This window comes from Engystomops pustulosus, chromosome 4 (assembly GCF_040894005.1).
Source record: "Engystomops pustulosus chromosome 4, aEngPut4.maternal, whole genome shotgun sequence".
In the NCBI taxonomy this organism is placed as follows: Eukaryota; Metazoa; Chordata; class Amphibia; order Anura; family Leptodactylidae; genus Engystomops; species Engystomops pustulosus.
Window position 1 is genome coordinate 41171052 of NC_092414.1, and position 14416 is coordinate 41185467.

Sequence of the window (14416 nt, forward strand, 5' to 3'; positions counted from 1 at the left end):
CCAGTAATGGTGTGACTATAGCAGCTATGCCTACACCCTCAATGGCTGGTGGCACCTTTTTTTTCATAGTTGTTTCATAACTTCATATAAATTATTATTATTTTTTTTTTAATAGTATACAGAGTAACAAAAATGTTGGGACTATGGCATATCTCAGGAAATAAATATTGGATCGAAAAACTAATATGTATCAAATATTTTTTTTAATGACTTGCCCAATGATGGCCACACCTGGCTGTCCTGCGGAGGAGTCTCTGAAGACCTGCGCCTCCTTTGAGTCCATTGGCATGTCTTTCGACAGTTCCACAGGGCTGCGATGACTAGTTGCGGTAGGTGCACAGAAAGTGACATCAGAATTCTATGGGATGACCCACCCTCTATTATATGCAATGCCAACCTTTTGTGTAAGGACTGTATATATAAAACAATGAGAAGTGTAATATTCCTTAATTGAAGAACTGTGCTTTGTGTTTAAAGACTAAGTTCAAAATATGGGTTGTCTGTAAGACATGAATAATCAGTTCCGAAACCCCCCCAAAATTTTAGATTTAAATATTGACTCCCTATCAAGAGGTAGCTGCCTCCTCTTATCAGGACCCTCAAGACAAAGATCAGTCTTTCGTACCTCCTGAGGATAGATCTGATTCCAAATATCTGTTAACATCTGCAAATTTTGTACTTATTGCTCATAGCTGTGAGGGGTGCATTAAATGTAGAAGACACTGTTGAAAGAAAATCCATTCAGGATGAATTTTTCAGTGGCCTCAAAACTAAGAAATACTGTGTACTCCCAATTAACAATACTCTGGATGAGTGGGAAGATGCAGAGAAGATGATCTCTGTTTCTAGGGAGTTCAAAAACAGATTGCTATTTAATGAAGTAAAACTAAATACTGGGATTCCATTCCCTAGGGTCATGTGCAAGTTACTAAAGTGGTTAAGAAAACACATCTTCCACTTCTTCCAAGATGCTATACAGTTAAAAGATCTGATAACTTCCTCAAAAATCCCTGAGGAATCAGCAATGCTAAATATGAAATCTAATATTACTACCACTGCAGCTAGAACCATGTTATGCTTGTTAAATGATCTTGAAAATGGTATTATGAGTGGAACGTCCAGAGAACAGTTGATTTTACACCTTTCCTCTCTTAAAAGGGTTTTCCCACTAAACACGTTAGGCCCTATCCATAGAGGTTTTTTTTTTATGAAAGTACCAAAGATTTGCAAATGACCAATTTACCCTAATGCAAACTTACATGCTTGTGCTTTCAAGCCCTTCCATTTAGAATAATGTAGGAACCCAGACTGTTCACAAAAATCATGAGGTATTAGTGTACCGAAGAACCAAAGACATTGTAGTAATACCATATCTAGACAATATTTTGCTGATATCCACTTCAGAAACAGAGATTATATGCCACAGAGAGCTAAGAATTTGTACTCAAAAATCAGACCTTCTCGTCAAGAAAACATTTCTCGGCAGCATCCTGGATTCAAAACTTCAGAGCTTCTTCCTCCCTATGAAGGCTGGCAGTAATTCATCAAGTTCGGCCTTTTCAAAAGAAGGACTTCTGTACTCTACGGGAAGTAATGGGGTTCAGAGTTCTTTTTACTACATGCATATAGTGTCCAATGGTGCCAAAGCCACTCAAGAGACCTCTAAAAATGGGTCAATTGGAGCAAAAATCCCAAGCGATCTGGACAAGAAAGTGAGGCTTCCAGTCTACACAAAAGATTTCTAAACTGTGAAGTCAAATTTAGAAAGGGGCATAAAATGGAACTACTGGCCCGTCGTATACTGAAATAATCATGAGTAAGAGCACAACTAGTGCTTGAAACGCATTGATTTCTGCCCCATGACCTGTAAATATGCTATTGGATGCCACGTTAAGTTGAAATAAAGGCTTTGATTTTTTTCCATTTGAGCTGGAACCACCCTTTTCTTCATAATTCAAGTGGTTCCCTATTGGCCAAAGAAAAGCTGGTTCCTTGTCAATGGCGGATCATCATATGGGAGTTATGGGTGGTCGCTTGGGGCCATTGGTTCTCACGGCCCATGACCGCTCCAAAATGTCCATATGATGATCCGACAGAGTTCTGCAGTGGCTGATGGCTGCTCTGCTCTGTGCTGTTTGTATCTCCCTGTGATGAGAGTAGCAGCAGGTCACTGGTCGCCCCTCCCCTATGCTTTATCCTCCTCCTCTCTGAGCTCAAACAGCACGAACATGGAGCAGGAGCTGCTGGACGATCAGGAAGATAATGCACGGGGAGGGAGGTCAGGTACAATGTGTAGCTGTGTCTGGCAGCAGCTAAAGTAAAATCACTGATATATTAACCCTTGCCCTGCTCTTAATACACCTCTCACCCACTGTGTCCCACTTAATAGCTTCCCACACTGTCCTTTCATTATATCCCTCCTGGCTGTTACTTTGGTCTTGTAATATCATATAAATAAGCCCAAACACCCTGCAGGCGTCAGTGATTCCAGCATCTTCGCAAAATCTGTCTCCCTATGGAAGTACACAGCATTACGGATAGCTATCAAACTGTCAGTCCTGCTGCATGCACAGTATCTGCACATTAGCCCTATTTCATAGTGGAATATATATCTGAATGGACCCCATACTGTATCTCAGATGAAGTTCATTCACACACACATATGCGTGTCCGACCGTAAACAGGCAGCGCACTGGAGAGGAGGAGTGACTGCTACGCTCTCCATAGAGAACATCACGGTGTCACAAGTGTGGCACCATACCTCTCCGGACTGCCTTTGCCATCTATGGGGACGTATAAGCAGCCGCAAATTTGCGGCCGCATATATGTCCCCCGGGAAGGTTGTTTGAATGAGGCCTTACATCTCCAGGTCTGCAATGCCCACCACCCCTAAAAATGACCACCCAGCACCACCTGCCATTTTAAGACCCCTGTCCATGACTTCCTCAAAGAGCTGCCATCACTTTGCATTTGCTCAAAAATCCTGAGATCGTAATCACACGTACCATATGAACAATACAAGACACCGGGTGCTAATTGCCAATTGCATGCGTTTACAAATGCATAGGTGATTGACCGCAGGATGTCCCAGTACGTTTTAATTCCGTTACAAAACTGAATCAAAACATTAACATGTGACAGCACCCTAAGTGGAATAAAAGTAGGTGTAACTGCACCCTAAAGGTGATATCACACAGCTATACATAATGACTAGTCATAATAGGACGTCCTGGTGCTTAGTGAGACCGTGTGCCAAATTTAGCATGAAAAGTCCGACAGAAGTGTGTCGCAAGTCTCATGGTAAAGGTGCACCAAAAAAAGAGTGAAGAACATAGAGTGAAATAATCACAATTCCTGATAGTTCACCATAATTGTGATTATTTTCGGGGGCTTGTATGCCAGACAAGTATTGATAAATCTCCCCCGTAGAATGCAAAATAAGCTTCAAAACCATGAATGGGCATTTAGTTTGGCCTAAGTTATTTAGAAGTAATCCTGCTGATGGAAAGGTAACATTGTCTATAGAAAAGTTGTGTTGCCAGGGTGGCATAGGGAACAGGGAGGGCTGGGGGCCCAAGCCTGTTGAACAGCCCAGGGCCTATGGTCTACTTAATCCACCACTGTTCCGGTTTCCGGTTCTAAAAAAGACTGTCCCTGGAAGATCCAATTTTATTAACCAACAGACCTTCTCTATCAGGGACCAGTTTTTCATCCACATCCAGAGATCTATTGGCTATCTGGATCCTGAAAAGTCTATGTTAAGGGCTAAGGGCCTTTCAAAAGAAGTCATCTACACTCTTAAGGCAAGTCTTTAACCATCTACTTCAGCAATGTATCTGAAAATCTGGAAGAAATGCGCAGCATGCTCAGTTACTTAGACTGTACACTGCAATACAAGTGTATTGCAGTGTAAAGGCTTGTTCAAGTGGAAAATGTAAAAAATGGGAAAAAAAAGGAAAAATCATTTTATAATAAATAAAATAAAAGTCCCCAGCCCAATTACTTATAGAAACCAAATAAAGTATATAAAAGACAAAAACCACACCAAAAAGTATATATTTGGTATGATTGCGTCTGTATCAATCTGCACAATAAATCTAAATCACTTTATCTCTTTAATATGATACAATTCTCCAATATTGGTTTTGCTCAGTAAAATGGAAGATGAGAAAAAACTATATAAATTAGGTATCACCGCAATTGTAGTTAACCAGAGAATAAAGATAAAATATTAGCTTTACGTTACAGTGAGCGAGGGAAAAAAAAGTGCTAAAAATCCAAAATAAAAATTTATGGTGTTGTTTGTGTCCCCTTTTTAAATAGTTAATAAAATCTCATGAATAAGCTAGAGACGCCCAAAATGAATTATTTATACAAGTGTATCTCACCCCGCAAATAATAAGCACTTATATGTTCACATTACCAAAAAAAATTACATTTTATAGCCTATACATTGTGACAATACAAATCTGTTGTGAATAGTGCTGTTTTTATCCAATGCCCGGCCGTGTGCCCAAACAGCAGTTTACCACCACATATGGGGTATCAGTATACTCGGGAGAAATTGGGCATCACACTTTGCAGAGCATTTCATCATTTTATTTTGGCCTAAATGATTGTATTTAACAAAAAAATTCAAGTTTCTAAATCGCAGGTCCATATTGTTTTAACCCATGTGAAACACTTAAAGGGTTAATAGACTTAATAGAAATTGTTTTACATACATTGAAGGGTGTATTTTCTATAGTGGGCTAATTTATGGGGTTTTACTATTACTGTATTTAGGCCTTTCAAAGTCACTTGGAAGCGGAGTTGTCCCTCAAAATGTGAGTTTTGGCGATTTTCATGAAAATAAGAAAAATCGCATCTAAAGTTTTGCGCCTCATAACATCCTAGAAATATGAGGGGACGCATAAAATATCATTCCGACATAACTAACATTTCTGGAATGTCATTATCTAGTTCTTTGGGTAGTTTTACTGGAATGCAGAACATTTCAAACTTGGAAAATCAAGAATTTTTACAAACTTTTGCCAAATTTTTATTTTTTTTCAGATTGAAACACAAAACTTATCACTTCAATTTTACAACTAACATGAAGTACAATGTGTCGAGGAAACAATCTCAAAATCACTCGGATATGTTAAAGTGCTCCGAAGTTATAACCAATTATTCTGGCACGTCAGACTATAAAAATTGAGTCTGATCACTAAGCTATAAACTGGCTACGTCCTTAAACGGTTTAGGAGGTTTTCCCACGAAATTAAATTCTCACGTTTCAATCCCCTAGTAATGTTAACACAATAAAGATAAAGGTGTTAAAATAAAAATTTTACTCAGGTTTATTGCTTTTTCCAGCTCCTATTACCCCCTAGGCCAGTGGCGGCGAACCTATGGCACGGGTGCCAGAGGCGGCACTCCGAACTCTTTCTGTGGGCACCCGGGCCTTTGCCCAAGCACACCAAACAGGACTCAAAGAATTTTCCTGCTGTTCCAAACAACTTAAAAATTGCTGCTTTCAGTGATATTTTAAAGTGATACAGTGAATTAGAGAATGCATTATTTTGTTACCCTGACTATATTTAAGAAACTTGTCTTTGTGGGAATGTCCAGGTGAATTTTTGCAGTGTAGTTATGTGCTTCTTTAAATGACAATATCTTTGGAAGAGCTTCACATATAAAAAACTATTTTAACTTCTTTTTTTTTTCCATGACATTCTATCAAGTTAAAGTCTCACATAATTTTATTATTTACATATTTTGGTCTTTATAAAATTAGCCGATAAATCTCTTAAAATGTTAAAAAAGGGGTTTTATTTTGTTTTTGTCATTTACTATTTTTAATAAGTAGTAAAACTGAATAAACTTTTACCAAAATATGTTACAAATATGTACAGAATCTTTTCATCACCCTTTCCCCAAGTTCAGCTACAGAAGCAAAGGGTGCATGTACTTTTACAATTCTGCAAACTATAAGCTAATTCTTTTAGTCACCTCCTTCTCCATTCTGCCTTTAGCTGACAGGCTGGGAGGGGGCACTCTTCAGACGGCTAGATCTCCTGAACCCTGACATCTAATAATTCTAAAATTCTGGCATCCTATTAAACAGGAGAATCTCCACTCTAATTTGTTATTTGTGTCTTGATGCTTCACAGAACCAGAGATATCCACTTTGAAATCTCGTAAATAGAAAGCTTTATATGAAACTTTATAAGAATGGATATCTCTGATTATCAGAAGCATCCATATACATACATCATAGTAAGCTTCCTCTAGGCTCTTTCCAAAAATATGTGCTGAAAAACCCTAACTTGGCTTATTTTCGAGTCAAGAAAGAAAAAAGTACTCATCTTCCGACGCCCTCCCCAGTAGGTCCTCTTCCATGAACCGCGGTCTTGTGTCCTGGTCCGTAGCAGGCATCGTGATGTCAGCCGCACGCTGACATTCTAATGTGTGTGCCGGTATCAGCACACACTATGATGTCAGCTAGTGGCTGCAGGGGCGTCAGAAGGTGAGTACTGGCATTATATTGGGAGCAGGGCCTGGCAGGCTATATACTAGAGGGGCTGTCAGGCTATATACTAGAGGGGGCTGGCAGGCTATATACTACAGTTATGGCCAAAAGTTTTGAGAATGATACAAATGTAAATTTCTTACATTTTACAGTTTACTGCGTCAGGTTTTATAATGGCAATTTGCCTAGAAAATTAACTTTTCCCCCAAAAACACATTTCAACTTCATTGCAGACCTGCCTTAAAAGGAGCAGCTAACATCGTTTCAGTGATTGCTCCATTAACATAGGTGTGGGTGTTGATGGGGACAGGGCTGGAGATCAATCTGTCATGATTAAGTAAGAATTACACCACTGGACACTCTAAAAGGAGGCTGGTGCTTGGCATCATTGTTTCTCTTCTGTTAACCATGGTTATCTCTAAAGAAACATGTGCAGTCATCATTGCACTGCACAAAACTAGCCTAACAGGGAAGAGTATTGCAGCTAGAAAGATTGCACCTCAGTCAACAATCTATCGCATCATCAAGGAATTCAAGGAGAGGGGTTCCATTGTTTGTAAAAAGGCTCCAGGGTGCCCAAGAAGGACCAGCAAGCACCAGGACCGTCTCTTAAGTGTTTCAGCTTTGGGAATGGGCTACCAGCAGTGCAGAGCTTGCTCAGGAATGGCAGCAGGCAGGTGTGAGTGCATCTTTATGCACTGTGAGGCGGAGACTCTTGGAGCAAGGCCTGGTGTCAAGGAGGGCAGCAAAGAAACCAATTCTCTCCAGAAAAAACATCAGGGACAGACTAACATTCTGCAAAAGATATATAAAGGGTGGACTGCTGATGGCTGGAGTAAAGTCATTTTCTCTGATGAATCCCCTTTCCGATTGTTTGGAACATCTGGAAAACAGCTTGTTCGGAGAAGACAAGGTGAGCGATACCATTAGTCTTGTCTCATGCCAACTGTAAAGCATCCTGCAACCATTCATTTGTGGGGTTGCTTCTCAGCCAAGGGAATTGGCTCTCTCACATTCTTGCCTAAAAACACATCCATGAATAAAGAATAGTACCAGAATGTCCTCCAAGAGCAACTTCTTCTAACCATCCTAAAGCAGTTTAGTGATCAACAATGCCTTTTCCAGCATGATGGAGCACCTTGCCTTGCAAAGGTGATAACTAAATGGCTCAGGGAACAAAACATGGAGATTTTGGGCCCATGGCCTGGAAACTCCCCAGATCCTAATCCCATTGAGAACTTGTGGTCAATCAACAAGAGACAGGTGGACAAACAAAAACCAACAAATTGTGACAAAATGCAAGCATTGATTGTGCAAGAATGGACTGCTATCAGTCAGGATTTGGTCCAGAAGTTGATTGAGAGCATGCTAGGAAGAATTGCAGAGGTCCTGAAGAAGAAGGGTCAACACTGCAAATATTGACTTGCTGCATTAACTCATTCTGTCAATAAAAGCTTTTGTTACTCATAATATGATTGCACTTGTATTTCTGTATGTGATAAAAACATCTGACAAATGCACATAAAAAACAGAGGGCAACAGACCATGTGAAAATATAATATTTGTGTCATTCTCAAAACTTTTGGCCATGACTGTAGAGGGGGCTGGCGGGCTATATACTACAGGAGGCTGGCGGGTCTCTGTCTGTGGTGCTCACGTAATTATATATGTCTTAAGAAAAGCACTCCAGTGCACATACAGTCCAATACAATACAATACAGTGCACATAAATCCAATAGCTCCCATAACAAATGTCAGAAATGGATAGGTAAACATATACATGAAAAAGTACCAGGTGGAAAAGAAGCATGAAAAAAAAAAAAAAAATATATATATATATATATATATATATATATATATAATATTTATTATGTGTGCGTGTGTATTATAACAGAATATTGGACAACCCTGGCCTAGAAAGAACAATACAAAGTTACCTATAGCACATGTAGGAGCAAGTAAGGAGCTAGAGGAGCCAAGTTCCCATGCGTATCGCCTGTTTGTCCAGGCTTTCTCAAGGGTGAACAATTTATGGCACAAGACTTACCCCCAGATCTAGCGAACAGCAGGTGTGGTATGCATGATAGCGATTGGCGTGCGTTCCAATTGCCGGAAGTAGTACAAAGTCCGTGCATAACGGCTAGCATGCCGGTATTTCCGTCATGGCAAGAGATATATTGCGCTTACATGAACTGTTTATACTACACTGCGACATGAGATACCAGACGGCGTCCGTCCCAAACGCCGGAATGGACTCGGTCTGCTGGTGATTGCGTAACTACAACAGATGGTAGAGTATTACTCACATGTCAATTGATTTGCATAGATAAACCACAAAAAAGATTAAAAAACGCATGTGTACCATAATGTTATATATGCATAATTATAAATATATCAGCGGACATTAAGCATCGTCTATTGGAACGGTGTATTAATATCATGCATCATCTATTGGAACGGCGCATTTTTACTATAATCCATAGCTGGCATGACTTATAATTCAAACAGCGCATCAAGAAATAGTAAATGGTAAGGAAGAAAATATTGGTGAGTGATACGAAATTCCCATATTTCCAAATACCCGTGGAATCAAAAGAAGAGAATTTATGGAGGAAATTTGCTTACCGAAATTTCCATTTCTTTTAGTCCGTGAGGCAGCACACATATGGGATTTATCCCCTAGGTACAACTCAGAAGAGAACAGGTTAACAAGCAGTAGTAGACAATTAAACAATTAGTGTCTTGGCTGACTCCACCTATATAAGGCCGGAGCACACACACAACCCTTGTATGGTATATAGCAATAACGTTTCATCATTAAGGGCGGGAAAGTTGTGCTGCCTCACGGACTAAAAGAAATGGAAATTTCGGTAAGCAAATTTCCTCCTTCTTTTTCGTCCGTTCGGCAGCACACATATGGGACGTAGCAAGCAGTACTTATGGGGAGGGATCTTAGTCGCCTGCTGAAGCACCGCCTTGTGTAAGGCTGAAGCCTTAGGAGGCAGAGAATCCATCCTGCAGAGATTTATAGACGAGGATGGAGAGGACCACGTGGCTGCTCTGTAGAACTGATAGACGTGACAGAGCTCAGCTACAGAAGCTGATGTAGAGTTGGCTCTCAGCTGGTCTGGAGCTTCATGACCAAAGAGACTCAACAGCATCTCATGGAGTCAATGATCCATGTGGACAATTTGCCCCCTTATAAAAATTATTTGAAAATGTATTGTTTAAAAGAATTGTTCTGAAGACTGTAGAAATCGTTGGATGAAGGCTGAGCAGGAAAGTAACATGATGCTTTTTGGCAGAATGTTAAGGTAGGAATCCTTGAAGGACATTGCTTGGAGTTCTGCAGTCCTCCTGGACGATGTCGTGGCCATCAAACATGATCATGATAGGCGGCTTTTGAGGATTCTTCTGGCCTTAGGCTTTTAGTGCAGCCAGAAGATATATCCTTTGTGAGTAGGCGCAGCAGCTATGGTCAATAGGGCCAGGCCCACCTAGGTACACGACGTGCATAATTTATGATTCGGTCGTGTGTCCTGGGCTGGCCATTAGCATCACTGCTACGGTTGGTACAGCGATAGTAACGCCACTGATAGCAAATATTCTGGATATCAGAAATATGACTAAGGACATCAAGTGTCAACAACTGAAGATTCACCTCTGCTTAGGGCAGGGTTTTGCATACTCTTGTAAGTTTGAGACTTCAGGAACCTATTTATAGTAAATGACTTCTGTAGGCAGCAGCACATTGTGATAGACGCGTTAGAATAATAACATAGAAGTATTGTAACGCTGGTCTGATTGGCTCACAGCCCCTGATGAATAGAGGACAATATCTTCTCTTGAGTGTTCCATGACTTATGATCCTCATCATCTCCTACATGGGACCCCAGCCTCAGAAAGACGTATCCCTCTGGCTAATGTGCGAGGATGAAGAATCCAGAATTTTCTTGCCATAAATTATTGCGACTGGTTCCTTCACTTCAGATATGGGCTTTGCTCATTGCACTACATCTATGGTAACAGACATTTGGCCAGTGCTCTTGTCACTCACTAACTTTTGTTAGCTGATATCAGGGGAAATATTTCCAAAAATACATTTATAGACTTTCATTACTCTTCTTCAAATTTGAAGTTGAAGATTCAGAAGTTCCATGGAAATAACCAAGTCCTCCAGGTATGGAACCTTTAAGGACGTGACTGGCAATGCAGTGGGCAGGAGTCTGAAGCGCTATCCCGATGTTCTCCCGATGTGGAGGTAGGATGGGAATATGAAGATCTGATAGGACAGATGATGCCGCGCAGTGATACCTCTGAGGCAGAGATATACAACTAGCAGATGCTGGTCAGGATCTGTCAGGTGGGAAGGTTACAGAGTCTATACTTGATGTATTGTAGAGGACACCAGGCATCTGATAAAGATTTTGGCCAATCTGAAGAGAAGGACCTCCTTCTTATTGTTGATATTCCACCAGGCCAGATGCACTAACTCCCACGGTTTTGAGTTAAGTGGCTTTTTACCTACTCATGGAAGGTGTTGCCTGTGTCTGAACCAACCCTGTGTACCAAGTCGATGTGATGGAACGACAAACTCTTCCTGCTCTTCCTGGATTTTTGAGTCTTTAGATCTTGAAAATTCAAATACTTCTTATTCCAGAGCTTTGTCCATACAGCTCTTCTTGCCACGACCAAAGCAACCAGGACTTCAGAGGAATCCTTAATGCTGGTAATAGAAGCATCATATAGCCATTGTGACAGGTCACATGGCCAGTGGTGGCACAGATTTTATCCCTTGGTCACTGGACCTCTAATGCCGTTATCAGGTGTGGTCCATCCACGCTGAAAATATATAGACAGGACTGGGTGAGTAGGGAAGACGTCATCATCAGTGACTGGAAAGTAGAATCATTCTTTCCCTGTTTCCCTTCAGGATCTTTAGTGGATTCCACTGGTGGTTACATTCTCCATCCTCAGAAGGAAGATCTGGTCTGGGTCATCAGATTTAATCTCTGAGATTTAATATTCCTATAAATAAGAATCTGCAATAGAGAATTATGGAAAAAAGCTTTTACCCCTCAAAAGAGAGGAGAAGAAGGACCAACTGAGAGAATGCATGTAAAACACGAAATCTTTATTTATAATATTTTACATTAAAAATTACAATAAAAGACAAAGTGGTGGTTTACAGAAAAATGCGGAGCGATCCAATCTGGACAGGATGGAGTAATATAGGTTGAAATGAGGAACAGCCTAGGTATGAGCTAAACCCAATAGATATGGGGTAGCTATTGGTTAATAATGTTTGTGAGAAACCCTGTGGTAATTAGCATATAAGTCATGTTAACTCTTACCAGGCAATATAGGTGTTTGGAGTTCCACTGTCCAGAGAGGGCCGCGTCCCCGACGTACGTTTCGGCTCACGCCTTCGTCTGGGGGTGGCGTCTACCCTGCCTGGGACCAGTATATAAAGAGAGAGTGGACCAATGAACTTTAGGGAAAGGTTGCACGTGATAACACGTCCGTGCATCCCATGATGCTGTGTTTTGACAGTACTCGCGGTCACGTGACCAAATGTCGCGAGAGTACACGGCATGTATCGCGATGGAGTGTGTTTGCGGCATATGCGATCATGTGAGCATATGTGATCATGTGATCAAGTATCGTAGGGATGCGTGACTTATGTCAAGATAGAAACTGAAGGACTTAAACATTATCTATGGGGAGCATGCGCTGAAACGCCCCTGTGAAAACGTTGTCGGAGGTGCTGCATAGATAAATTCATGCATGCAAATTAACACTGTGAGTGCCAAAGAGGCGCCCCCATAAAAACCAACTGATAGTGTTGCGTAAATGGGTGCATACAAAATAACACGTTAAGTGCCCAATATTGATATACAAAAAATTTAATTAATATTATTGCCACAATAAATATAGACTAAAGTGCATGGTGCATACAATGAATTTAAGCCATATATATACATAATGGATATCATAATTGTTCCTGAAATTTTATATACATAAATGTCGTAAATGATGAATACCATAATTATTACTAAAATTATATATATACAAGAGTAAAATACAAATGAGGTAGATACCGTGTAATAAACGTGACATCAAGGCATGTAAATATATCGTACACAAAAACTTTTCTTGGTACAAACACATTGCAAACGAATATTGGTATACGTGTATGTCATAACTCGTATGGCATGTATATATGCAAGTGCAATATTCATAAAATTAATACATCAATTGTACTTAACATTTTATATGCATATAACCAATATACGTCTAATATAATGCCCTAACTTGGTCGTACCCATATTGAATATAATGGAAAGTGCAGCCAGAAAATTGTTATATTAATTTATATTATATGAAGGGAAAAGGTGAGGAAGGAAGGTGGGGGGTGAGGTGTGGAGGTGAGAAAGTGAGGGAGTAGTGAAGGGAAGGGGAGTGATTATAAATCCATGTGATAAAACTTAGTATCATGCGCATGAAAAAGAATAATAATATGATTGGTGCCCGGTGCATAGAGATGCACCAATTGGATATGACAGCTGACTGAAACCTGTGAAGAAAAGGTATGTATATTAATGTCGAGACTAAGGTTGGACATCTGATGTTGACGTCAACCGTAGTTGGTCATAGATGTTCTATCCGAGGGGCATCTTGGCTTGAAAGTTCATTGTCCCTTGTAAATCGTGTTGAATCAAAATAATGAAAGGATACTGAAAATATAAAAATCAACAAACATAGCAGTTAAAAGACAAAGAAATTAAAGCTGGTGTTATTGAGACGCCAAAGTGTAAATGTATAGCATGAACCCAGCTAGAATATTTGGGTACTTGTGGTTAGAAGAGGTTGGGAAAAGGAATTTAGCCTATTGGAGAAATGGAGCAAAGCTAATGGTTTCATTTAGTCCTCTTGGTTTAAGGGTGTTTAGGGTCCAGATTAGAGATGAGCGAGCACTAAAATGCTCGGGTACTCGTTATTCGAGACGAACTTTTCCCGATGCTCGAGTGCTCGTTTCGAGTAACGAGCCCCATTGAAGTCAATGGGAGACTCGAGCATTTTTCAAGGGGACCAAGGCTCTGCACAGGGAAGCTTGGCCAAACACCTGGGAACCTCAGAAAAGGATGGAAACACCACGGAAATGGACAGGAAACAGCAGGGGCAGCATGCATGGATGCCTCTGAGGCTGCTTAATCGCACCATTATGCCAAAATTATGGGCAACAGCATGGCCATGACAGAGTGACCGAATGAGGCTAGATAGCATCTAAAACATGCAATAATTGACCCTGACACTATAGGGGACGGCATGCAGAGGCAGCGGCAGCAGCGGCAGGCTAGAGAGTGTCATGGCAACATACCCTAAATGGACTCAGGCTTCAAACCAATGGGTGGCAGAGAGGAACCAAAGGAGGTGAGCAAGAAGCGCTCAAATAATATCGGTACATGATAAAAGTTTGCCAGTATATTTTGTGGATTACACAGCAGGGTGGCGACAAAGTTAACATGGAAGCCATGAAAACAATCCAAAATTCTGCCTGACACAGCTCGTTTGATAAGGGGACCATGTATGGAGGCAGTGAACTAGTAGTAGATTAAAGGTGCTGCAGTTAGTTGGATCTTGGCATGGAGCTGGCGCTCCGCTGCCAGGCGAGCTTTCGCCAATCCAAGCCCCTGTCTCTAGGCTACTCCCCAAACAGCACTTCTAAGAACCTTTTGTATAAGATCAAGTGTAGTAGCGTTCTTATAAGTTTAGGATATGGCGGGTGAGGGGAATGTAAACATCTGCGCAAGAAGCGCTGAAATAATATCCGTAAATGAAAAAAGTTTTCCAGTATATTTTGTGGCTTACACAGCACGGTGGCGACAAAGTTAACAAGTT

At 40.7% G+C, this 14416-nt stretch overlaps 1 protein-coding gene across 3 annotated transcripts in view; it reads left to right on the forward strand.

Annotated features, from left to right (window-relative positions):
* Positions 1 to 14416, forward strand: part of LOC140126382 (A disintegrin and metalloproteinase with thrombospondin motifs 2-like) — a 347949-nt gene that overhangs the window by 78790 nt on the left and 254743 nt on the right. The window contains exon 1 of one of the 3 annotated variants that reach the window (XM_072145782.1): positions 230 to 329. The exons of the other annotated variants lie outside the window; for them this stretch is intronic. Coding sequence (XP_072001883.1) covers positions 317 to 329 — 13 coding nt within the window. The 5' untranslated portion in view covers positions 230 to 316. Of the gene's footprint in view, positions 1 to 229; positions 330 to 14416 lie in introns of those variants that run through there. 3 annotated transcript variants of the gene reach the window in all.